At 43.5% G+C, this 24,946-nt stretch overlaps 2 protein-coding genes across 4 annotated transcripts in view; one reads left to right on the forward strand and one right to left on the reverse strand.

The window, feature by feature from the left end:
* The window catches only part of SPATA7 (spermatogenesis associated 7), a 40,354-nt gene extending 33,658 nt beyond the window's left edge, over positions 1-6,696 (forward strand). For all 3 annotated transcript variants that reach the window (XM_058739962.1, XM_058739963.1, XM_058739964.1), the window contains 5 exons: positions 159-274; positions 1,618-1,671; positions 2,461-2,538; positions 5,775-5,832; positions 6,079-6,696. In XM_058739962.1, coding sequence (XP_058595945.1) covers positions 159-274; positions 1,618-1,671; positions 2,461-2,538; positions 5,775-5,832; positions 6,079-6,663 — 891 coding nt within the window. In that variant the 3' untranslated portion in view covers positions 6,664-6,696. The remainder of the gene's footprint in view (positions 1-158; positions 275-1,617; positions 1,672-2,460; positions 2,539-5,774; positions 5,833-6,078) is intronic.
* Positions 6,697-17,067: 10,371 nt separating this feature from the next.
* PTPN21 (protein tyrosine phosphatase non-receptor type 21) overlaps positions 17,068-24,946 on the reverse strand; it is an 84,182-nt gene continuing 76,303 nt past the window's right edge. Inside the window, exons 15-19 of the mRNA XM_058739956.1 lie at positions 23,721-23,942; positions 21,358-21,486; positions 20,732-20,966; positions 19,779-19,939; positions 17,068-19,536 (exon numbers count right to left, since the gene is read on the reverse strand). Coding sequence (XP_058595939.1) covers positions 19,408-19,536; positions 19,779-19,939; positions 20,732-20,966; positions 21,358-21,486; positions 23,721-23,942 — 876 coding nt within the window. The 3' untranslated portion in view covers positions 17,068-19,407. The remainder of the gene's footprint in view (positions 19,537-19,778; positions 19,940-20,731; positions 20,967-21,357; positions 21,487-23,720; positions 23,943-24,946) is intronic.

The following is a 24,946-nucleotide window of genomic DNA, read 5'->3' on the forward strand; positions in this document are numbered from 1 at the left end:
GAGAGAGAGAGCGTGAACGGGGAAGGGGCACAAAGAGAGGGAGAGAGAGAATCCCAGGCGCCCCTCCTTGGCTTTTTTGAAGTTTGCTGTTTTGCTTTATTTCTGCTTTCATAATGTATTCTTGAAGCAAAATAAAGATCGATTCTTCTCATTCCCAGGCATCTAATTGTATGACATATGATACCAAAGGAAAAATAACTCCTTTACCCTTGCAAGGGCATGACTTACCATGGCATGAGATTAAAGGTGGAACTTTCCAGTGTTCCTCACCCAGGTAAACAATTTACAGAAGTCATTTCAACTGTAGATTTAACTGCTTTCCTGTGTAACAGACATATGATATTTGCAACATAAGTACTATTTTAATTACGTGAACTCTGATCTATTTTGGTGTTACACAATTCAGTAGCAGTGTTAGTTTTACTAATGAAATTTTACAAAGTAGGTACTCAGTAAAAGTTTAAATGAATTTATTTTGCTAATTCATTAATGAAAAAGGGGGGCACTGGCTTGTTTTATATGCCATTGCTATTCGTAGGGAAAAGGATTTTTTCCTCAAGGCAAACCCTCTAGCCGTGATGCTAACCAGTTTACATGGCAGAAATAATACTGAAGAACCTCACGATCTGAGGACTCCTAATTCATGATTGTGAATATTCACCATGTGCTGGGGTTTTATCTGTCCCTGCTGTGTATCGGGCACTGTTTTTCAGACTACCCATTGTATTTCGTAATCACGGAATACAGCACCTAAACAAAAATGATGGCTTAGCAAAAATGCCTTTGATAGTTTCAGCTGTCAAATGCATTTCCAGAGTCAGAGATTATATATGAGATGAAGAAGGTGGAAGTAAAAAAGGGCTACAGATTAAAAAGAGGCAAAAATGAGGTGTCATACAGGCGACCGGAAGGCAAGCCCTTGTGATCCCTCAGAGCCCAGGCCCTTCCCCCAGGGAGATGGTGCCTGCAAGGCTGTGGGCAGCTCACCGCTGACCTTCATGATGCCTCAGTGCTCAGAAGATTTATAAGCTAACTCTTAAGCCTCTCTGCAATGGACATAAAGAATGCCCTAAAGAAAGGAATATTTATCTTTTCTAGTAGTTTCTATCTAAAAAGTAAAATATTTTAATTGAGCATACCTAAATAAAAAGCTTGGAATTAACTAATGATGATATAACTAAATAATGACAAAATTTAGTATAATAATCAGCTTAAAAAACAGTCTTTCATAGGGAAATATCTGTCTCCAGCATTATTTACATGTTAACTGTAGTCAAAGTAAAATTATGTATCCTAGATAAGTGCTGTAGTCCAGTTTTAAAAAGGATTGTGAATTTGTAGTTCCCAAGACGAGTTCAAAATATCTCTGCTACTTACTAACAACATGACTTCGGTAAGTTACCCAACCTTTCTGCCCCCTGGTGAACTCATCAGTCAGTGGGAAGATAATACCAACCCCATATACCAAACAGGGCTGTTCTGAAGATGAGATCGTATCACAGATATGAAAGTACTTTAAAAATTCTACAATCTATTATTACTGATATATAATATTACTGAATACTTACTGCATGCCGATCATTGTTGTGTTCAAATATTGTCATTTTCTCTTTCCAGGGCAGTATGTCAGTATTCTTTGCAGTTTCCTCCAGAGAGAAAACTCCACTCTGAGTAAGATCTTTTTGACCTCTTCATTGTGCCTAGGGAAAATCAAGAATTAAGAATCATGGGGCACCTGGGTGGTTCAGTCAGTTAAGAGATCTACTCTTGGTTTTGGCTCAGGTCGTGATCTCCCAGTTCATGGGATCGAGCCCCACGTCGGGCTCTGGGCTGGCAGGGCAGAGCCTGCTTGGGATTCTTTCTCTCTCTGCTCCTCCCCTACTCGCACTGTCTCTGTCTCTCTCAAAATAAATAAATAAACAAAAAAGAGAATCACACAAACCATTATTAAATCAGTCAGGACTGAATGCTAATTTTTCTTACAATTCACTCCCCGCTCTCTCTGCCCCTTCCCTGCTTATGCTCTATCTCTCTCTCAAAAATAAATAAACATTAAAATATATATATATATTATATATATATATATATATATATAAAATATATATATATGATAGGGGGCCCTGGGTGGCTCATTCAGTTAAGCATCCAACTTCGGCTTAGGTCATGATCTCACAGTTTGTGAGTTTGAGCCCCGCATCAGGCTCTGTGCTGACAGCTTCAAGCCTGGAGCCTCCTTCGGATTCTGTGTCTCCCTCTCTCTCTGCCTCTCTCTCAAAAATAAACATTAAAAAAAATAGAAGATAGACATAGTTTGTTTTATATTATTCCTCTTAGTAATATGAGATAGCAGTACATTTGTCATAGCAGAGATAGATGTTCCTAATTAAGTGCTCATATTTCCTGTAGTTTTCAGAGTAAGTAGGAAATAATTATATGCTATGTACTGCTTTGTCTTCACAGTGAGGAAGAACTGTTGTATCTGAGTTTCATTGAAGATGTAACAGATGAAATTCTGAAACTTGGTTTATTTTCAAACAGGTTAGATTTTTAAATTATGGCGGTCGAACAGTACATTAAATACTCTTCTTTATGAGGTTAATTTTTTTAAGTTATTTCCATATCCTAGGAAATTAAAAATTATAGTGCTTTCTTGGGGGGATATAATCTTATAACTGGTAGCAAATTGTAAAGAATGTTTAATTCACACTATATGAGGCAAGTTCACAGTTTGGGGAGTTACAGGAAAGAACAGAGGTTTTACTCATTTAAATTGGGTTATATCTCTTAGACGCAGAGAGCAGCTTGGCGGTTGCCAGGGTGGGGGCGGGCAAAATGGGTAAAGGTGGTCAAAGGTACAACTCCCAGTTATAACATAAATAAGTCATGGGGATATAATACATGTACAGGGCGGTGGGTATAGTTAATAGCACTGTGTTGCATTTTTGAAAGCTGCTGAGAGAATAAATCTTAAAAGTTCTCATCACAAGGAAAAAATTCTGTAACGGTGCGGTAATGGATGTTCACTAGACTTATTTGGGTGATCATTTTACAATACATACAAATATGGAATGATTATGTTGTACACCTGACACCAATATAACGTATGTCAGTTATACTTCAATTTAAAAACTCTATCACAAAAAAAAGAAAAAGAAGAAAAATGATATCCTTATTTGAAAGAAAGACGTAAAACTGTCTTTATTCACAGACAACATTGTCGTCCATGTAAAAATCCCATAGAGTCTACATAAAAACAAAAATTACTATTATATCTCTTAGTTATATAGACTAGTGAACTGAATTTTTGCTTCTTATTTGCAAAGATCCATTACCTCATTTTACTATTTGAAACTTGTCACAAGAATCCAGAGCAAGCAGTTTTGTTAACAACTGTTACTAGTAAAGTGAGCACAAATTAAAGGCTAGGTTTACACACTGTAAGTGAAATGGAAAGTTTGCAAAACCAGATTCGATATTGCACATCTTAAGGAAACTGTGTGATCCTGAGTCAGCTTGAACATTTATTCATCTAAAGTTCACTGGGCAGTGAGGCGCACTTTATGTTGCATATCTTAGAATTCCATGTTGCGTACATGCTTTCTCTGTTGTATTATGTCAAGTACAACATTTCTAATGAATTATTTCTATTCTTATGTGAATTTTTTTTAATTAAAGCAAACATTTTTTATTGCTATAAAAAGATATACCAAAAATAGCTAAGTTTTTTTTAAATACAGTATTCTATTTACTTCTTTCATTTAAAAAAAGTCGTTAAGGGGGGGCACCCAGGTGGCTCAGCTGATTAAGCATCCAACTGTTGATTTTAGCTCAGGACCTGATCTTGTGGTTCATGGGATTGAGCCCTGCGTCAGGCTCCATGCTGTCAGCGCAGGATTCTCTCTCTTTCTGCTCCTCTTCCCACTCACACGCATCTGTCTCTCTGTCTCAAAATAAATAAATTAAAAAAAAATTTTTTTAAGTGGTTAAAAATGTTTTCAGGGGGGTGCCTGGGTGGCTCAGTCGGTTGAGTGTCCAACTCTTAATCTCAGCTCAGGCCATGATCTAGCGATTTGTGGGATCGAGCACCCCATTGGACTCTGCACTAACACCATGGAGCCTGCTTGGGATTCATCCTCTGTCCCTCTCTCTCTCTTTCTCTCTCTCTGCCCCTCCCCCACTTGCACTCACTCCTTCTCTCTCTCAAAATAAATGAACTTTAAAAAAAATGAAGTGAATTTATTGATACAGAAGGATGTTCAAAATATATAGTTGATTAGAAAAACAAAATTGAGGGGCGCCTGGGTGGCGCAGTCGGTTAAGTGTCCGACTTCAGCCAGGTCACGATCTCGCGGTCCGTGAGTTCGAGCCCCGCGTCAGGCTCTGGGCTGATGGCTCGGAGCCTGGAGCCTGTTTCCGATTCTGTGTCTCCCTCTCTCTCTCTGCCCCTCCCCCGTTCATGCTCTGTCTCTCTCTGTCCCAAAAATAAATTTAAAAAAAAAAAAAAAAAAAAAAAAAAAAAAGGAAAACAAAATTGATACCCAAACAGTATGTATTGTTTGTAAAGGATAGAATATGGATTCTTTGAGCTTTTTAAAAACGGCCAAGTAATTCAGAACTACTAAATCTAAGATTAGCTAATTTCATTGATAATAAAAAATGGCAACAAATGAGTTTTCAGCAAAGGTATAGATACATTCATATGATAGCACCACAAGTGTGGTTTAGTTGCGAGAAGATTTTCTCTGGAGCCAGACACATCTGGGTTAAATTCTCTTAATGGTTTTGGACCTTAGGAGAGAGGAAGTTATCATCTTAGATTATTTTCTCATCTTTAAAATGATCTTTACAATACCTTTCTCCCAATATTGGTCATGATTAGGGGTATAATGATTATGTGTCTAGCACAAATGTCTAGCCCTTAGTGGTACTTAATAAGTGATAGCTTTTAGGTTATTATGTGGATTTACCATCAGTGGAATTTTTTTCAAGTATAATTTAGGAAGCATTATAAAATAATTCCGTGTAAGAGAATTTTCTTTAGGGTTTGGTTTGGGGGGTTTGTGGATGTGAGAAACAAGGGGAGGAAAAGGCATTTGTTGTGTGCATACGTGTGTGAGAGAAAAAAGAAAAAAGTTTTTGTTTTGTGGCGGGGGCAGAGGGAAGGGAACTGTTGGACCTCATTTAAAATATTCACAGAATAAGCCATACAGAGAAAGACAGATACTATATGGTTTCACTCTTATGTGGATCCTGAGAAACTTAACAGGAACCCATGGGGGAGGGGAAGGAAAAAAAAAAAAAAGAGGTTAGAGTGGGAGAGAGCCAGAGCATAAGAGACTCTTAAAAACTGAGAACAAACTGAGGGCTGATGGGGTTGGGAGGGAGGTGAGGGTGGGTGATGGGTATTGAGGAGGGTACCTTTTGGGATGAGCACTGGGTGTTGTATGGAAGCCAATTTGACAATAAACTTCATATATTGAAAAATAAATAAATAAATAAAACACACACAAAAAATAAAATAAAATATTCACAGAAGTACAAGTGGTATATACTCTTTCAGAAACAATGGCGTCTGTAATATCACTTAAGACCCATACTAGCTCCCAAATCAGAGAACTTGACAGAACAGGGAAGGATTAGTGTTTAGTTTTGCAAAGAAAAAGAATAATCTGAAAAATATTTTCCAACCTTTAGCAGTTTTGTTATTGCGTGACCATTTTGTATTTGGTTGATTTTATGATTTTGAGACATTAGCATTTCTATTTATCTTTCAGGTTTTTAGAACGACTATTTGAGCGACACATAAAACAAAATAAACATCATTTGGAGGAGGTTTGTCTTTCTTCAGACATTCATTAGAAAAATTCTAATATAGAAAGAATTTTGAAGTTTTTCCATAGCCTCAAAGAATGCATTAAAAACAAGAGCGGTTTTGCCCTTGTACCTTTTGTGTGCGTGGCGGGGGCGGGGAGCGTGCGTGAAGTAAGTATTAATCCTGCTGAGATTAACAGCACTGTGCACAAAAGTAGTTCAGTGTGACTAGCTCAGCTAATGTCATTATTCTTGTCTTAATCCTAGGGAAAAATGCGCCACCTGCTGCGTATCCTGAAGGTGGACTTAGGCTGCACATCCAAGGAAAACTTAGTAAAGCTGGATGATGTCGATATGCTGAATTTACTGGGTTTTGAACAGGCTGAGGACTCAGAAGAAAATCATCATAAAAGTAACCACGATGCCACAATTCAACAGGAGCGTCAGCAATACCAAAAATCTTTGGATATGTTACTATCCGTACCGAAGGGTGAGAACGAGAAACTCTCCTCACCGGATGAATTTTTCCTGCCCGTCTACAAATCGAAGTATTCAGAAGGGGTTATAATTCAACAAGTGAATGATGAAGCAAATCCCGGACCTTCAATTTCGGATGAAAAAAATTCAAGTGTCTCAGACAGTTTAACAGACCAAGAAACCTCTGTGAATGTCATTGAAGGCGACAGTGACACTGAAAAGGTGGAGACCTCGAATGAATTATGTTGTGTGAGCCCGGAACTCTCCCCGTCCCTTCGGCTTCACGGTGTCCAAGGTGAGAACAGTCGTGACATGGAAGGACCAACTCTTAAATTCATGGAAATGAGCATTGAGGATTGCCCTTTGGATATTTGATCTTCATTAATAAATACCCCAAATGACCAATCATCCAGTGTTCCTTTTCTCCCATTTTTTTCTCTTTTATAAATTAAGATTTCTGTATTTGCTTTCTATGCTCTATAATAAATTACCATAAATTTGCAGCTTCAAACTACACACATGTATTATTTATCCCACAATGGGTGTGGAGCAAGAGTCTACACAACTTAGACGTGCCTGCTCTGGGTCTCTCAAGGCTACAATTCAGGTGTCAGTTGGGCCTGTGGGCTAATTTGGAGGCTCGACTGGGGCGAGAATCTGCTTCAGACTCCTTTCAGTTGTTGGCAGAATTCCTTTCCCTTTGGCCATCAGCTGCCCTCAGCTTCTAGAGGCTGTCCACCGTTCCCTCCCACGCAGCCCCCTCTGCAGGCAGCTCACAACGTGGCTGCTTGCTTCTTTAAGGCTAACGGGAGAGAGACCGCTAGTGAGATAGAGTCCCATATCAATGATGCAACCACAGGAATGACCTTCCATCATTAGAAGGAAGTCATAGGTGCTGCCCACACTTGAGTGCAGATATTATACACGGGTATGGAAGGTGAGAATCACTGCGGTCTCCCTAGGATCTGTTGGCCCCAATTTCTAAAGTTGCTTTTCGGGGGAGCGTGTTTCACCCAGACCTAAGTGATTTTGTATGCAGTGGGAAATGGTTTATGATCTGGCACGGATCTCGAAACATTAAGCCTGGTCTCTAATCTCTTTAATTTCTTCTTTCTCACTTTCCTGCAGTATCTAAAGCTTCAAGGACTTTCTAGTTATCAGTGAACTAGAACAGTGTGTCATCTATTTGAAAAAGTGTCCCTTCTTACGAGGGCAAACATTCTATCAACCTAGTCTGATACTCTCCTCTCGCTTTTGTACCCACGAGTGGGGATCTTGGCTATTAAGATCTGCCTCAGAAGACTTCCCTCTATTCATGTCTTTTCAGCCGCTTACAATAATGTAACTGAATAATGATAACCCAGATATTCTTTTCTTTCTTTCTTTTTTTTTTTTTTTTACATTTATTCAGTTTTGAGAGACAGAGCACACGCGCAGGAGGAGCAGAGAGGGAGACAGAATCCAAAGCAGGCTCCAGCCACTGAGCTGTCAGCGCAGAGCCCGAAGCAGGGCTCAAACCCACGAACCGTGAGATCGTGACCTGAATCGAAGTTGGCCCCTTAACCAACCGAGCCACTCAGGCGCCCCAGTCGCCCAGATGTTCTAAAAACTTAGCACCGGCCTCTAAGCATCCTGGTCTTTAACTCGGGCTTTTACCATCCCCTGTCCAGACCAGTGTTTCCACAAAGGCAGTGCACACCACTGAGGTATTCGAGCTGATTTCTGGTGCCACGTGGGTGACAGGTCTGTCTCGCTCATGGGAAGCTGTCACCGCTGTGTTCACGATTCAGGCTCAGGGACAAGCTGCAGAGTGCAACACGGTGGGGCTGAGCACCCAACCCACTTCCCCCTAGTGTCTTATGCCCGAGTCACCCCTGGGCTGCAGCCCTTCCTCAGCCACACCTCCCCCTCAGCTCCCACCTGTGCAGTTCTTCCCTTTAACCTTCTGAGCGACGCCTCCCTTTCCCATCCCACAGTCCTCTTCGACCTCGTGAAATATCCTCAACCCTAGGCTTGGCTCCCAGCCTGGGCCTCCCCATCAGTCATCTCTCCCCTCCTCCGTTCTTGGGCGCCATCCCTCTCTCGGCCTCCAGGGCTCCTTTCTTCAGTCCCAGCCTCTCCGCCACAAATCCCTTACCCGACGACCCAGGCAGCTACCTCAGACTCGCGGCCCCGCCTCAAGTCCTCCCTTTGCTGCAGCTGCCGTCCTGCTGGCGCTCCACTTTGGGAGCCTTGGGCCCGGCCCTGTCGCTGCCTGCCTACTTTGCCAGATCTGCTCTTCTCCGCCAAGTCTGGGCACAGCTTTTTGTCTCTAGGACCATCACCCATCCTAATTTTTGTACTTTTTAGGGTGTTTTGTTGTCGTAGTCCTCGGGTTTCCCTTGAAAATTCAAGTGTAGAGGGGCGCCTGGGTGGCTCAGTGGGTTAAGCACCTGACTCTTGACCTCAGCTCAGGTGTCGAGCTCAGGGTCGTGAGTTCAAGCCCTGCGTTGGGCTCTGTGCTGCACATGGGGCCCACTTGAATGATACTAAAATAAAATGCAGGTTGAGAAAGATTTGTTGGTTTAAAGAAATATCAAGAATGGTTCTTGGATACGGTAAAAGTCGTGCAAAGGTGAGAAGTGAATGTTAAGTTTGGGAAACACTGGCTTAGCATCCTTGTCTCTCTCTCTGCCTCCTCCCGCCGTCCATCCTCCTCTCTGCTCGCAGAGGCTCGATGGGTGAGCCTTTCGACACAGACTGCCTGGGGTTTGATCCTTGGGAGCTGTGACCAGAACCCAGGGCGGCCTCGGTGGTTGAACGCGGTGAACTTCCAGGGCCTTCGCTGCAAGGCTGTAAGAACTAAATAGGTCGTGCGAGAAATATTCAGTCGCTGTCACCCTAAAACAGACCATGTCACCACTCCCTTCAACAACAAAAACCTTTGAGAGTTTCCTCTTGCCGACAAGATAAAGCCCAGGTCCCTTTGCATTTTTTACAAAGTTATGTTTTCCTTCCCAGCTCATCCCTTGCCATCGTCCACCAAGTATCCTAAGTGTCTAGAACATCAAATGACTTGTTCTTTATTGCAAAGCTTCTCTCTCTCTCTGTCTCTCTCTCCCCCCTCCCTCCCTCTCTCTCCCACCCTTTGTACTCGCTACCTGCTCTGAATGCCATTTCCCCTGTGCTGCTCTCTTGGGCCTTCCCTGACAGTCCAGATTTTAACACAGGGAGACCCTGCCTGATTTCCCCATTTGTCCCACCCGCTGTGGGATCCGGGCTCTCTCAGATCTATAGCGGGAATTGTCATGCTGTTTATGTGCCCGGTTTCTCTTCCATCTAGACTGTGGACTTCTCAAGACGAGGGACTTACTTCTCTTTGGATCCCAGGTCTTTGTCTCCGCTTGAGAATGAACGTATTTGTTCATGGAGGGAGACAGTTGGAGCTAGAGGACAGCGTTGGCCACAGGTGAGAACAGGACAGAACTTTCCTCTCTCCTCTTTACACTCAGAAAGTGTCAATTCCCCATGGAAGGGAGAATGTAGCAAATTGCTAAATTACAAGAAAATTTCCTCATTTGCTCACATTTTAGATGGTATAAAATGTAAACTAGCATCTTCCCTTTAAAAACTCACATTTCTTCCCCCCCCGTGAAGCCACTCAGAAAAGACTCAGAGCAGCTTTTATGGGGCAAGACTATGATTTGCCAAGTGGATCAATCGGCTGCCAGTGACTTAATTTACCCTGGGCCCTAGTTTAAGAGTTTGGACTAGATGAGACAAAGGTTTTAGTTTTAATATGCCCAAATTAGCCTTGGCTTAATTCTTCAGGGCTTTAGAAATTATAATTGAAAGAATATCTTGGGGGCGCCTGGGTGGCTCGGTTGGTTAAGCGTCCAACTCTTGATCTCAGTTCAGGTCACAATCTCGTGGTTTGTGAGTTTGAGCCCCACACCGGGCTCTGTGCTGATGGTGCAGACCCTGCTTGGGATTGTGTCTCCTGTCTGCCTCTCTGCTCTCTCAAAATAAATAAACAAACATTTAAAAATTTTTTAATTAAAAAAAAAGCCACATAAGATCTAAAAGCAGTGGTAACTGTTGACCCTTCCTTCACGTGCTAATATGGATGGCCCTGGACAGCAGTCCCCTGGACACAGGACACCGCCTAATAAGTTGCTTTTCCCAGATGTTTTAAAAGCAGCAGACTCAGCTAATGATGACATAGCCCCAAAGAACAAATCCACGTTTAATTTTCGGCCAGGAAGAAGATACTTTTGAGATGACATAAGTAAAGCTTTGCTCCAAAGCCAACCTTTTGCCTCAGGAATTCCATCTTGCACCAACATTCAAGTTAGGAGACGAAAACACCCAGCCGTTCCGGTGGATTCCATACCCACCTAGTTCTTTCAAGATTCTACAATCGGTGAGCTGATTTCCGCCCCCCCCCCCCCCCCGCCCCAAGAGGAAGAATGTACTGTTGTGCTCATTTTCTTTTGCTGCTGTAACAGTCACCACAAACTTAGTGGCTTAAAGAAAGCTTTATCATCTTACAGTTCTGGAAGCCAGAAGTCCTACAGACTGCTGCCGGGGCTGACCTCTTCTTGCAGGCTGTAGCCTTGCTTCTTCCAGCTTCCAGAGGCCGCCCACCCCTCCTCCACTTGCAACCCCTTCCCGCATCTTGCAGGCCAGCTGCGTGGCATCTTCAACCCTCCCGCACCCTCCTCTGCTTCTGTCACCACATCTCACACTGTGGCTCTCCTGCCTCCCGCTTAGTCCCTCGTGGCTAGTTTGGGCCCACCCGGATGACCCGACTCCCCATCTCAAGGACCTTAACCACATCTGTAAAGTCCCTTTTGCCCCGGAGGGTGCCGTTCCCGTTTGCCTGGATAAGGAATACCGACCTGAGGGGCTGTGGACCACCCGCAGCTTTTTAAAGCCCTGAAGAGGGCGGTTTTCACCCTTTGATGTACATCAGAATCACCTGGAGAATTTGGGCCCCATCTCCCTAGCTTCGGGTTCAGAATTTTCGGACCTGGGATGACCTTTGAGAATTTGAATTTCTAGTAAGTTTCCAGCGCTGCTGTTGCTGGTCTAGGGAAAAAAAAACCCACTAACAAATGCGGTGGACATTTGACAAATAACATCAAGTTCCACTACAGGGGAGCTCTGTCAACCTGCTGGGAAGTGGATATCATTGGGAGGCACGTCAACAATTTTTTTTTTTTAACGTTTATTTATTTTTTGAGAGAGACAGAACATTAGCAGGGGAGGGGCAGAGAGAGAGGGAGTCACAGATTCCAAAGCGGGCTCCAGGCTCCGAGCTGTCAGCACAGACCCCGATGCGGGGCTCGAACTCACGAACCACGAGATCATGATCTGACTCGACGTCAGACACTTAACCGACTGAGCCACCCAGGTGGCCCAACAAATGTTTATTCTTCAAGTATATTAATTGTTCCATAAATGCCCTGGTTAGTGAAGCTGGCTATTTGGCAAGATGCATTGTAAACATTTTTTTTTTTTTTAAAGAGAGAGAGCATGAGCAGGGCTGAGAGGCATAGGGGGAGAGAGGGAGAGGGAAAGAGAGAGCAAGAGAGCGAGAGCGACAAGAGTACCTTAAACAGGCTCCACATTCAGTGCGAGTGACCCTGGGAACATGACCCTCAGCTGAAATCAAGAGTCGGATGCTCCACCCACTGAGCCACCCGGGTGCCCCAGCAAGATGCATTGTGTTTCCTAAGTGATCCATTACTACGGAGATAGGTGATGACAGACTGGCATCTACTCCCAGAAACATCTAAGGTTTGTACCTTATTTGAAATAACCCAATGGGGAAATGGGACTAATTATGAGCCTCTATGCAATAAGATCTAAAGTGGAAAAAACTCCAGCAAAATAGCCTTAATTGTACTAATATAATCACACGTGAGTTGTATCTTCAATATTTATTTTTATGGCAAAAACACACTAATACATTCATTTCACATATATTACAGTCATCCAAACTTTTTGCCCATTAAATGTACACAATTTTACAAAGCAATGAGTTTAGAAGAATTAAGCTCTTCTGATTATACATTTTTATATTATTGATCTTCAGACAGCACTTAAAATTGCTTTTTAAACCAGAAAACAATACTAGGCAACTCTTTATACTCACATGTCAGAAAGGTGCAATTTCCCAGTGCATTGCTTGAATTAGAGGGCAACTTTCTAAGAAAATGTTACTTCATATAAATTTCCTCCAAATTTTGGGTTTATTAGGTTAAGCCATATTAACGTCTGTTGGAATTTTTTACTTAAATAGACGTGTTAGCTAGATGTTTATTTTTAAACTATGCTCTGCTAAATTTACTATGGGTAGGGTTTGGATTGCTTCCGTTTTTAACCAGATCATACAACTCAGAAATATACAACAAATTTCTGGCTTGTTACAGTGTATTTCTTCATCTGAGCCAAACAGCATCTTTATAATTCAGAATATTTCCTTCAGTTAAGCACAATAGAATTAAACACGGGCATTTTCATAGGAAAATATTTAACATTTGCCTGATAAAAATCTGTTTTATATCATAAATGTAAAAAATTACATGAGACTACAGTAAAAAATATATATTCCAATGGCCCAGTGACAATCTTTTGAGTAAGGTGTGTATCCAAGCTTTTAAAAAGGCTTGAGGGGCACCTGGGTGGCTCAGTCGGTTAAGCGTCCGTCTTCGGCTCAGGTCATGATCTCTCGGTCCATGAGTTCGAGCCCCGCGTCGGGCTCTGTGCTGACAGCTCAGAGCCTGGAGCCTGTTTCGGATTCTGTGTCTCCCTCTCTCTCTGCCCCTCCCCTGTTCATGCTCTGTCTCTCTCTGTCTCAAAAATAAATAAACGTTAAAAAAATAAAATAAAGGCTTGATATATTAACAAATATTTTTATTTTCCTCCCTCATTTTGTATTGCTTAGAAATTGCATATACTTCTAACAGTGTAATAGCTCAATTCTATAAGAAATTAAGCTGCCTACTTTTAATATAGACTTGAGAAACTCTAATATGGAAGGGTCCAAGCTGATACTAACAAAATTTGCAAAAACATTAAGAATCATCCCTACACAATAATTACTGCTTTAATTTCTGTCCTGCCAGAAACCAGATTATGCAAATAAAACCCATTAGAGCTCTATCCGCCTACAAGTTGTTACAAATTATAGTATCTTTTCTCTTCTGTTTTTTTTTTTTTTCTTTCACTCTGTTTAACTCAAGTGAGTTTTGTATTATTTTTAACCTGGTGGGTTTGTTTTTGTTTTTTTAAATCCAATCTAGGGGCGCCTGGATGGCTCAGTCTGTTGAGCGTCTTCCAGCCGGTCATGATCTCGCAGTCTGTGAGTTCAAGCCCTGCGTCGGGCTCTGTGCTGACAGCTCAGAGCCTGGAGCCTGCTTCCGATTCTGTGTCTCCCTCTCTCTCTGCCCCTCCCCCACTCATGCTCTGTCTCTCTCTCTCTGTCAAAAATAAACATTAAAAAAAATTTTTTTAATCCAGTCTGGACCAAGTTTGTCACCTCTGGAGAATATTTAGTTTTTCAGGCTATTTGTTGGGCTGAACCAGTATTTGCACTGATTTTTATTCCAGTAAAACTGCAAAACCTTTAGATCCTTTCAGGATATTTAAGATCAAATTACATTTTGAAAAATACCATGATAAAATAAGTAAAAAGCTTTGTCTCGTTCAGGGGTCCATTAATTTGAAGTGATTTCCAATAGTGTGATAGCATACGACCTGTGCTATTTTTTCTACTGCAAAATGAATGAGCTTATACCCCTCATTCATTTGTTCAGATTTGCTCAGCTGACAAACGAGCGGGTTGACATGGAAAGCCAGTTGTCATTAATTCTGTACTAGTCTCATTAACCTCATTAACCCAAATTGAGGCCAGATTCATGTTCTGGTTAAACCGGATAATCCACCCTTCTGAATTTCTCTGGCAGTCACATGCTTGCTCCCAAGAGCGAATACTGTCGACTTTTTCCCACGAGGTTTTAGAGTGTGAATTTAAGACCCACATGCACACTTAAAATGTCCATAGTGTACACATTTGACAACTTACATAGGGTAGTGGGGTTTTTGCACAGCTGAAGAACGAACCAGTTCAGTGCAAATTGCACGTTTATCAGCGTGACATCGTGTACTGCTGTAGCCAGTGGAGGATACGCTATATTCCAGATTTAGAGCCAAGGGCTTTTAGAGATTTTAAGTCTTTTTACGATACAGACCACGAAGTCGTTTAATGGAAGCCAAAGAATAACGATCAAAAGATTTACACAGCTAGTTAGTAATTTTCAAAAATTCACAGCTGTACTGCCAGTTCTGTAGCTAGAAGTTCAATTATTCCTTTCTTGTCATCCATTTGTACTTATTTATAATATTAAAGCATAATTTAAAATAAGGAAATGGTTCCTGGCCCTTAACCTGCCAACATACTGAAAGTCCAGCTTTACCCTAGATTTTTGAAAACTCTTTTAATTTCTCAAATACACAGGGTCATTTGGAAACACAACGTGTAGCCAGACCCTACATTATGTATACCCTTTGCGTGGGAATATTAACCTCGGAACTGCTGCCTCCTGAGCTGGGTGCTGCAGACCTTGAACTTCCCTCTTGGCCCATCCTCTGCTTCCCATGACAATAAAGGGAGGACATTTAAGGGGCGACAGGAAAGGCAGGGGAGTGTATTGCCAATTCACTCCCCTTCACCCCTGCCCTGCCTCACGGGTGGTTTCACAGGGGGCATCCCTGCTCCGTCCCGTTCTGTCCCTTTCCGTCCCGCTCCCTACCCTTCACGGGCCATCCAAGTTTCCGTAACACCGGATGGGACAGTCACTTCTGTGGAGTTCTCTCAGCAAATACTGATCCAGCTGACAACTGCTTGCTGAGTGAGGCTCAGTCCCCACCGAGAGGCGGAGAACTCCTTCTCCGATCTCACCACCAGGGTGCAGCAGGGAGGAAGACTGCTCTCTCCTCAGAGCTCAGATTATGGCCCTTGGCTTCTCCACCACAGTTCACCTTTCAGAGCCCTGACAGTTTCAGCAAGCTTTGGGAGGACAAGCCAAGAAAGTTAACACCCACTTGGAATATGGCTTACAGGGGGGAAATATTACTATATTTCTCAGTAATTCAACACACATACATCTGAACTTTTAGAGCACGATTTTTATTTGGGAACTGCCTGTACTATACAGAAAAGGATGCCACCTTAAACCATCCAAGGACCCGTTCAATTGTTTCTGAGAATCCTTTATCCAATGCGTGCACACCTTAAGCAACTGCACTTTCCGATTTTTCCTGGTTTTTCTATAATTGTAGATACTGGAACAGAGCCCTCATCTAGAGGAATTTGAAAAACTCATGTTCTTTTGAGAAATGTCTTTTCCAGGCAAATTGTTAATGTCCCTATTCCTCTATTTTTGAAATGTCTATCCCTCAGCTCAATAAAAAGCCCCCTCCAATTTAATTTTTAATAGACTTTAAACTGGAAAAAGATAGTTTTAGCTTATTCCACATGAAATCCTGATGGGAAACAAGTTCCCTAAATTTATATACCAAAGAATTCCCTTTAAAAATCTGATTTTAGGGATGCCTGGCTGGCTCAGAGGAGCATGTGACTCTTGATCTCAGGGTTGTGAGTTTGAGCCCCATGTTGGGTATAGAGATCACTTGAATTAAGTAAACTTTTTAACAAGCCTGATTTTAAAAATGATTTACAATAAACAGTAATTCTTGTTTCCATTTGTTCGTGCAAATCTCAAGCCTGTTCCTAAGGTACAGCTGACCTCCAATTGTAGATTTTAAAACATACAAAGTTTTATATTATATATGTTATACATGTACATTTGTATTTTCTTAATGTTGTGAATATTAACATGTCAACCCATCTGAAGGAGCGGTTTTCTTGTGACAACAAAAGCTTTAGGGGCGCCTGGGTGGCTCAGTCAGTTGAGCGTCTGACTTCAGCTCAGGTCATGATCTCACGGTTCATGAGTTCGAGCCCTGCGTCGGGCTCTGTGCTCACAACTTGGAGCCTGGAGCCTGCTTCCAATTCTGTGTCTCCCTCTCTCTATCCCTCTCCCCCTCATGCTCTCTTTCTCTCAAAAATAAATAAACATTAAAATAAAAAAAAAAGCTTCAAAAAAAAGTTGGCTCTGCTCTGCTGCTCTCATCACTCGGTCCTACAGCCTGACACTCTCCTCCTCTGTGTTTCTGTTTAGACCTTGCTCTTTCTGGGAGCTTCTAAGGAAGCCTAAGTCCACCTTCTGTTTTATTTCTGCCAAAGGGTTTTAAAGGCTAAATACCAGGGCTTTCAAGGTATTTCACAGTAGGTGTTCCAGGAAAAAAGTGATTAACCGTGACTACAATTAACTTTCCAAATGAATACTTTCTGTGCTCAAAACTCTCAGGGAGAACATTTCATCAAGAGACTAGGGGGCGCCTGGCTGGTCCAGTCGGGAGGAGTGTGTGGCTCTTGGTCTCGGGGTCCTAAGTTTGAGCCCCACGTTGGATGTAGAGATTACTTAAAAATCTTTTTTAAAGACCCCACTAATCAGGAAGACTGATGCCAGAGATGCCAACATTGATCTTCTGGGAAACACCGGCTCATAACTTGCTTTTTGGGCAAATGTACATTTTGGTAATTTTGACATGAAACGTAGAACCTCAAGGGACTAAAAGACACTGAGATACTAAAGCACCGTGGAGGCTGGGCAGACGGCAACATCCTACCAAGTGTCCCTGTTACACAGTTCACTCTGGAAAATCACATCATTTCCAAGTCCAGTAATGTAGATTTATTTTTATCCAGAAGTACTATGACATTCACTAACTGGAAAAGTTTATTCAAAAGGGACAATAAATTACATGGATCTTAGAAGCTATGTCAAACATGCGACGTTTTAAGAGTGACATTTAAACGGTATGACGCAGCCCTCAAAAGTAATTTTCTTACAGTTATTACAACTGGACGACAAATATACCATATATTACTCTTCAGATTTTTGTTTTACAGTATGTTCTTGTCATTGGGACACTTCAAAATGTGTAAACCTGACAGAAAAGCATTTTAGAAAAAAACATACCGCGGGAGAAAGAAAGCACTGCAAACATTCCTGTCCTTTACATGGTGTGGAGACGGGAAACATGACCATAAAAAACTCTTATTCCGTTCTTCTGGGAGCTCTTTGTCAATATTCACACTTGGGTCTACTGTTACTTAAACAGGACTCTTAAAACAACTTCCGGTTTAAAAGGAACATTTTGTCCCTAAGTGAGCGCTTGTGTCCACTTCCACCTCTTGCTTTCATTAGTATCTTGTGAATTTTCCTCTTTGGTGGGTGGTTTCTGGGTGACTTAAGAGATGGGCAGATCCACACCGTATGAAGGAAATCCTGCCTCCCAGGTGACCACACACACTCCGTGGTCACCACAGTGAGTTACGCTGCTTTAGGGGTGAACGGGGGAATCGGAACCACCCCTCGGAGATCCTAAGTAGGGGCAGAACCCTGCATGTGACACTGTGGAAGCTATGCATTTTACAGACGCAGCCTCAGAAGGAAATACGAGATGGTTCCTCAGGTAAATGCTCCAATCAGTCCTCAGACGTACTCAAGTCCCTCCGTGACAAGGCCATCTTAGCCCGGACCAAAGGCGACACCCTCCCGTCTCTAACTCAGCCTGGTTCTGCCCACCGGCACTCGGTGCATCTGAAAAGGATGGGGGCTGGGGGCAGGGGGGCCCAAGAAGCTAAAACTGACCTCAGGGGTGAAGTCAGGAGGCTGGGGAGCTAAAACCCGAGCACCTCCTGAATACCACAGCAATGCCGGGTGGCCCCACAAGTACGGGCACAGTTTTGGGAAATGAGGTGAAACTATTAGCAACTCTTCCCTTCTTTCAACCAAAAGAAAAGAAAGCCCCTTCAAGGCTTTTGATGGTCACAGAAACCTGACTTTATTTATTAAAAAAGGAGTTGAGGTATAAGAAACTCCAAGGAAAGAGTCGCTGACAGGGATGGCTCTTGAATTTCCCGGGGATACCCACCGTCTGGGGGCGGCTCGGCCCCTACCCTCCCAAGCTCCCCCTCTCTCCACCCCAGCCTTGCAGTCTGAGTATAGGTAATACCGTACTTTGGCCAAAGGCATCTTGTTATGCCAAACTCACTCTTGCCCCAACCATCCTACATACACTTATTCCTTAGCTCTTCCAAAACACTCCTTCTGGAGCAATGTCCACTGTTACTGTTTCATCTGTAAAGCAGCACATGTCAAAACTCAGATCTGTTTTTAATAAAAAAAGTGCTTAAAACCATCCGATGCAATGGTTTTTCAATTCATTTTCAACCAATGAAAAATCGAACTCGTTTGGGTTTACAAATAATACTGAATAAAATGGTGAATCCGATTATTCTCTTACATGTTCAATCATGTGCCTTCATTCATTTCAGTATCTTAATGAGTTGAGATGAACTCTCGTCTGGAAAAAATAGAAGGTACAAATATATAGAATTTTTAGGATAAGAAATTTTCTGAATATAAAAATGCTTTCTATGTTTGAAAATAACACTTTTAGATTCTTCTCGTAGTTTCGGGTTTGGTAACTAAACTGTTAAGTACCCAAGGTTTTTAAGAAGTAACGAGAAACAGCAACATGGTTTTAAATACAAACTTACACAGGAACCGATCACACCTGTGGACCATCCGCCTAGAAAGTTCAAATACTTTAGTCATAAAATAAAATTCCATTATCAAAAACTAGTTTAAGATAGAAATCTATGCGCCTTAATGACTGCCAGAGTTGCCCAGCATAGCTTCAGCAAAACAGAGAATTGTCTGGAAAACACAACCTCCACAAAGTGTGCAAGTACCGCAAATGGGACAGACCGGAGCCGGGCGAGGCCCTGGGAACCGAGTCCTTCTCCCTCAGCATCTTTCCCGGGCCAAGCCTCCCGACTTTGGCCTCCTGCTCGGCACAGTGCCTTCAGTGCCCGTCATCCATTCACACGGCCTCTGGCGGCCCAGGGTGCCGGAGGAAGTAGGAGTTAGGCAAGCACTTCTTTTCGCTGTAAACGCTTCCCATGATCCATCGGTCCCCGTGACAAATTGTGGGAGCTCATATGAGCCTTGAGCTTTTCAGGAACTGAATGAGCACTCGGTACACGAACGTGTACTGGCAGAGGGTCTGCACCATCAACATCCTCTGTCGCCTCAGCATGTCCAGCACCCTTGGGATGTCCAGCACCTGGATGGGGAGACAGCCGTGAGGGGAATGCACTCCCCTGCGGAGACGGGGCGGGGGGGCGGGGGGGAGCCTGTGCAGAGATCTGGTCGGGAGACGGACAGACGCTCTTTGCTACCTCAGCATCTTCTAGAAGAAGCCCCCTGGGTACTTGTTCAGAAAGAACTATTAGGCCACTGGGTCCTTTCTTCCCCTGGCCTTGGGCCCTGCCCACTTCTCCCCCAGCCGAAGAAGGACAGCAATACCTCGTTGTGTTCCAGACAGGCGATCATGATCTCCGACAAGATGACGACGCCAGTCCTTCCCACTCCTGCGCTGCAATGGACCAGCAAGGGAGGGTTGGGGCTTTTTGGTTCACTGGTACTATTTGTATGGCGTCGAACAGACTGGATCTCTTCGAGGTATGCTGTGAGATGCCAGAAACAGAAACATAATCGGGGATTAAGGCCCATCAAATTGACAATTTTCAGATTATCATCACTGACTGGGAGGACTCTGGATAAAGAGCACCCCGACCACTAACGGACAGTGTGACCTTGGGCGAGTCACTGCCTCTGCCTGGGCTTCCATTTTCTCATTTACAAAATGAAACTGAGGAGGCGGTCTCTCTGAGACCAAATTATACTTCAAAACCTTCTGCTAAGCCTCCCCTAAACACGTAAAACCGTTATTTTAAAGCAAGTCCAGGAGTACCTGGGTGACTCAGTCAGTTAAGCGTCCGACTTCGGCTCAGGTCACGATCTCACAGTCCGTGGGTTCGAGCCCCGCGTCGGGCTCTGTGCTGACAGCTTGGAGCCTGGAGCCTGCTTTGGGTTCTGTGTCTCCCTCTCTCTCTGCCCCTCCCTTGCTTATGTTCTGTCTCTCTCTCAAAAATAAATATTAAATAAAAATTCAAAATTAGCTCTGAGCCCAGAGCCAGAGTGGAAAATATGCCTTGGGGCACCTGGGTGGCTCAGTTGATTGAGTGTCCGACTTCGGCTCAGGTCATAATCTTGTGGTCTGTGGGTTCCAGCCCCGCATCAGGCTCTGTGCTGACAGCTTGGAGCCTGGAGCCTGCTTCGGATTCTGTGGCTCCTTCTCTCTCTCCCCCTCCCCTGCTTGTGGTCTGTCTCACTGTGTCTCTCAAAAATAAATAAATGTAAAAACACAAACAAATTTAATAATAAGCAGAGGCTGTGCTGGGAATGAAGACACTTACACAAAAACCCCTTGAGGTCCTCCGGACAGCCGTGCTCAGGCCAGTCTGTGTACTGGAGATGCCACACTGTCCTCTCCTGCCCCGTGAGCAGGTGCTTCATCTTTAAGCCGGTGGTGGCGTAGCAGCCAGAGTCCGTGCGGAACCGGGTTGTGATCTTAAACCTCCCGTAGGTGACGGTGTTGTGCCTGGAGCCAAGTCGTGGCCAATACCTGAAGCTCTTCTCCCTTCCGCCCTCCTGGGAAAGACAAGTACGGTCAGGGGCGCCTAGGTCGGCTTCGGCTCGGGTCATGATCTCACGGTTCATGGGTTCAGGCCCCATGTCGGGCTCTGCACTGACAGTGCAGATCCTGCTTGGGATTCTCTCTCTCTCTCTGCGCTCTCCCCTGCTCTCGCTCTCTCAAAAACAAACGTTAAAAAACAGACAAACAACAACAACAACAAAATGACAAGTAATGCCAAAACCCAACACAAGATCCAGCAGCGAAGGCACTTCTGTACAGGCAGCGTGTCCGAAGTGCAGGGTTAGGGTCCCAGCCCGCCGCCTCCTCTCAGGGTCAGGACTCCCCACGACACAGGGACTGTGCTCTGGGGGCTGAGGAAATCAATTAGGAGAAAGGAGCACTCACCTCTTCTGCTGTCACCATGGCTATAATGGCAATTCCCTGTTCCCACACCATCTGCCAGAAATCCTGACAGGTATTCTGTAATGGTCCCTGTGTGGCGATATAATCCCACTCAATTCCACTGACAGAGACCTGAAATTAGAAAAGATTTTTAAAAAATCACTACGTGTGGACATATATGATGTATGCACACACGTATGCATGTAGTTCACGGTGCTACTAAAGAATGAATGGAATTATTCAGAATAAAGACTTTTATTCTTTTTTTTTTTCCTTATTAATACAATTCCCACGACTACCTGTTTTATAAACCTATGCACTTGAATTCACATAATATTTTTGTGGCCTGGGGCTATCTACTTAACCTGACTCTCTGTTATCATGTGTAAAATAAAAATATCACGTACCCTCATAGTGATTAGATGAGTCACCTGGTGGGATTAGCTGAGTCAATATATATGGTGCCTGCACATAATAGGTTCTCAATAAACAGTGGTTATTGCTGTTGTTATGGTTCTTCTTCTTATAAAAATAGTCTCAACATAATAGGATCCTAAAATTCAAACAGTGCTAAACCATGAAGTGCTAAACACGTTGGGAAAAACATTAACAATGAAGCCAAAACCGAGGTTAAATGCCAAATTTCTAGAGAAGAAAAAATATTCCTGCTCAAAGTGGTCTCACCTCTGAACCTGAGTCAAGATCACCCTCCAGAATGACACATAATTTGCACCTAAGATTGCACCTCCTTGGGAACAGGCTAAGGTAACACAGTCAGGAGATCTGGGTTAGACCCCACACGCCCTGACGTCCGGTGACCACAGTGACTGTTTCCCAAGTGCCTGGTGCTATGCTGCCAACACCCTCATAAATCACAGGCACATCCCCTCACTGAGGGCTCACTCTCATGGTGGCAGGTGCCCTGGGAGCTACCAGTCACCACAGTGAATAGCTGTTGGGGGGCGGAGGTTCTGATGGACAGCCTGAGGGGGACGTGTCAGCACTTCTTTATTTAGAGGAAAGTACAAGCAGGTCCCAAGTCCCACGCTAGTAAGTGGGACATCCAGGAATTCTGAAGCTCAGGCACCTTCCTTCGTTCCTCAGCTGGTGTCTGAAGACTTTGAAATACCCCCACAGGACGACGACTTCACTCAGTTCTCATCCATCCAGTCACGAGGCTAGATGAGTTATTCCACAGAAATGTTCAGTTTTTAAATAAACCATACCCATGTTACAAAGCACGTGCATAGATTCCCAAAGACCGTCAAGGGTACCGGCCTCCGTGGGCAGATGGTCAGGTCTCTTTTAAAAGCCACCCGTGGGAAGCTGCTTACATCAAATATCACTTGTAAACGAAATAAAATGTGGGAAAGAAGAAAAACACCTGGCCATGGACACTTCCTCCTTCTGTATTAGGAAACTTCTCCTTCCCCAAATGCAAGAACTGGACCTCTAGCCAGCAGAAAACAAAAGGTACGATGACGCAAGAGAGACAGCACCTGGCCTTCCTCGCCTGCCAGCTGGGAATCCTCACTTTTTCCCATTTTAATGGGTGTAACACAAGCCCGGTTAGACAGTGTTACTCGGCTTCTAGGGAAAAGGTGTAACTGCTTCTCCCGAGAACAAAATGATGTGCGAAAGCGACTACAGGGAATACGCAGAGAACAGACAGCAGCCTCACGGGGAAAAGCTTCGGTGACACCACCATCAAAATACCCAGACACTCTTGTCACGTGAGAATTAACAGATATATGTGATCAGGAAAAACTAGCAATTCTGCCACTCTGGAGAGAATTCAGGAGCCAGAAAGAGGCCTAGAGATTTAGAAGAACAAAGTCCCAAGGTCAGGGCAAGGAGTGCTCCCTGGGTCCCGGCAACAGTGTTGGGGGCGGAGTGGTTCACCAAAGGGGAAGGGCACATGTGGCCTGGGCTCCAGTGGTAAACACTTCCTACCCAGCCGGGGGAAATGGACTTCCCAGTTTATGACATAATTGGTTACGATGGTTCAAACTAGGTTGATTTTAGAATACACACACGAATACAATTCTTTTTTTTTTTTTTTTTTTAATTTTTTTTTTTTCTCAACGTTTTTTATTTATTTTTGGGACAGAGAGAGACAGAGCATGAACGGGGGAGGGGCAGAGAGAGAGGGAGACACAGAATCGGAAACAGGCTCCAGGCTCCGAGCCATCGGCCCAGAGCCCGACACGGGGCTCGAACTCACGGACCGCGAGATCGTGACCTGGCTGAAGTCGGACGCTTAACCGACTGCGCCACCCAGGCGCCCCACGAATACAATTCTTATCATTCTTGTGATTCATCTCACAAATTCAGGGCCCGTTTATCACCCTACCCGCTCTGCTCACCTTAATATGAGACGCATTGATGTAGCCGGTATTGTTTTCTTTAGTTGGGACCAGCTCCACTCGGGCATCGTCATAGGGAAGGACATCTTGGAATCGATTTCTTTCTGCATTTTCAGGGAGTCGTGCTGTTGAGCACTCCCCATCAACTAGCCGTTTTTTAAGAATTTTTTCATATTCTGTGAATACCATTCCCTGTTCTAACCGCTGTTCCAGAATTTTACACTGTAAAACGGAATATGCGGAATGAGTGTAGTCACATGTCTAAGCTGCACTCTGATGGCGCATCTGAAATATTGTTCTCTGCTTCAAGTCTAGCATTATCTGATACTGAAAAGTCTAGGTGAAACCAAAGCTAACTTTTTAACAAGACATAACAATAAGAGTTAAAATAACAAATGAGGGGCACCTGGGTGGCTCAGCTTGTTGAGCTTTGGACTCTTGATGTCAGCTTAGGTCATGATCTCACGGTTTAGGAGTTTGAGCCCCGTGACGGGCTCTGTGCCACCAACGCGGTCTCCAGCTCTCTCTGCCCCTCCCCCACTCTGTCTCTATCTCTGTCAAGATAAATAAACTTTTTTTTTTAATGTTTATTAAGAGAGAGAGAGAGACACAGAATCTGAAACAGGTCCCACGCTCTGAGCTGTCACCATAGACACAGGGCTCGAACCCTGAATGGTGAGATCACGACCTGAGCTGACGTTGGATGCTCAACCAACTGAAACACCTGGGCGCCCCAAAAAAATAAACTTTAAAAAAATAAATAAATGACAAATGAAATAACCTTGTTGGTGAGAAGCAGAATGCAGAGTTCTGTTTAAAGGTGAAAACTGGCCTAATATAATTTGTTGAACTCATTTTCTCTAAATCTACGGTTGATTTTGTAGTTCCTAAGAGACAGAAAAATTCTCCTGGAGAACAGTAAACCCTAGAGTAGACGAATCAATTCCAATCTCTATGAACAAATGCTTCAATGTTCTAATCAACGATACACAAAAACTGAAAAAAAAAGAATATTCAAAATTATCTCCATGGTCCAGTTGTAAGCAAAGGAATCTTTTTACTTAGGATTAATTCATGCCTGTCTGATTTTGATGTAATAAAACCTCACAGCAAATATTATCTTGGTCACAAAGAAAGTCGTGAAACACTCAGTAACTGTTTACTCTTGAGGTACATTTTCAGTACAATGAAAGCAGTCAGAGTCTCATGTGCACATGTACTGGCAG

The sequence above is a fragment of the Neofelis nebulosa genome, chromosome 7, assembly GCF_028018385.1.
Source record: "Neofelis nebulosa isolate mNeoNeb1 chromosome 7, mNeoNeb1.pri, whole genome shotgun sequence".
NCBI lineage: Eukaryota > Metazoa > Chordata > Mammalia > Carnivora > Felidae > Neofelis > Neofelis nebulosa.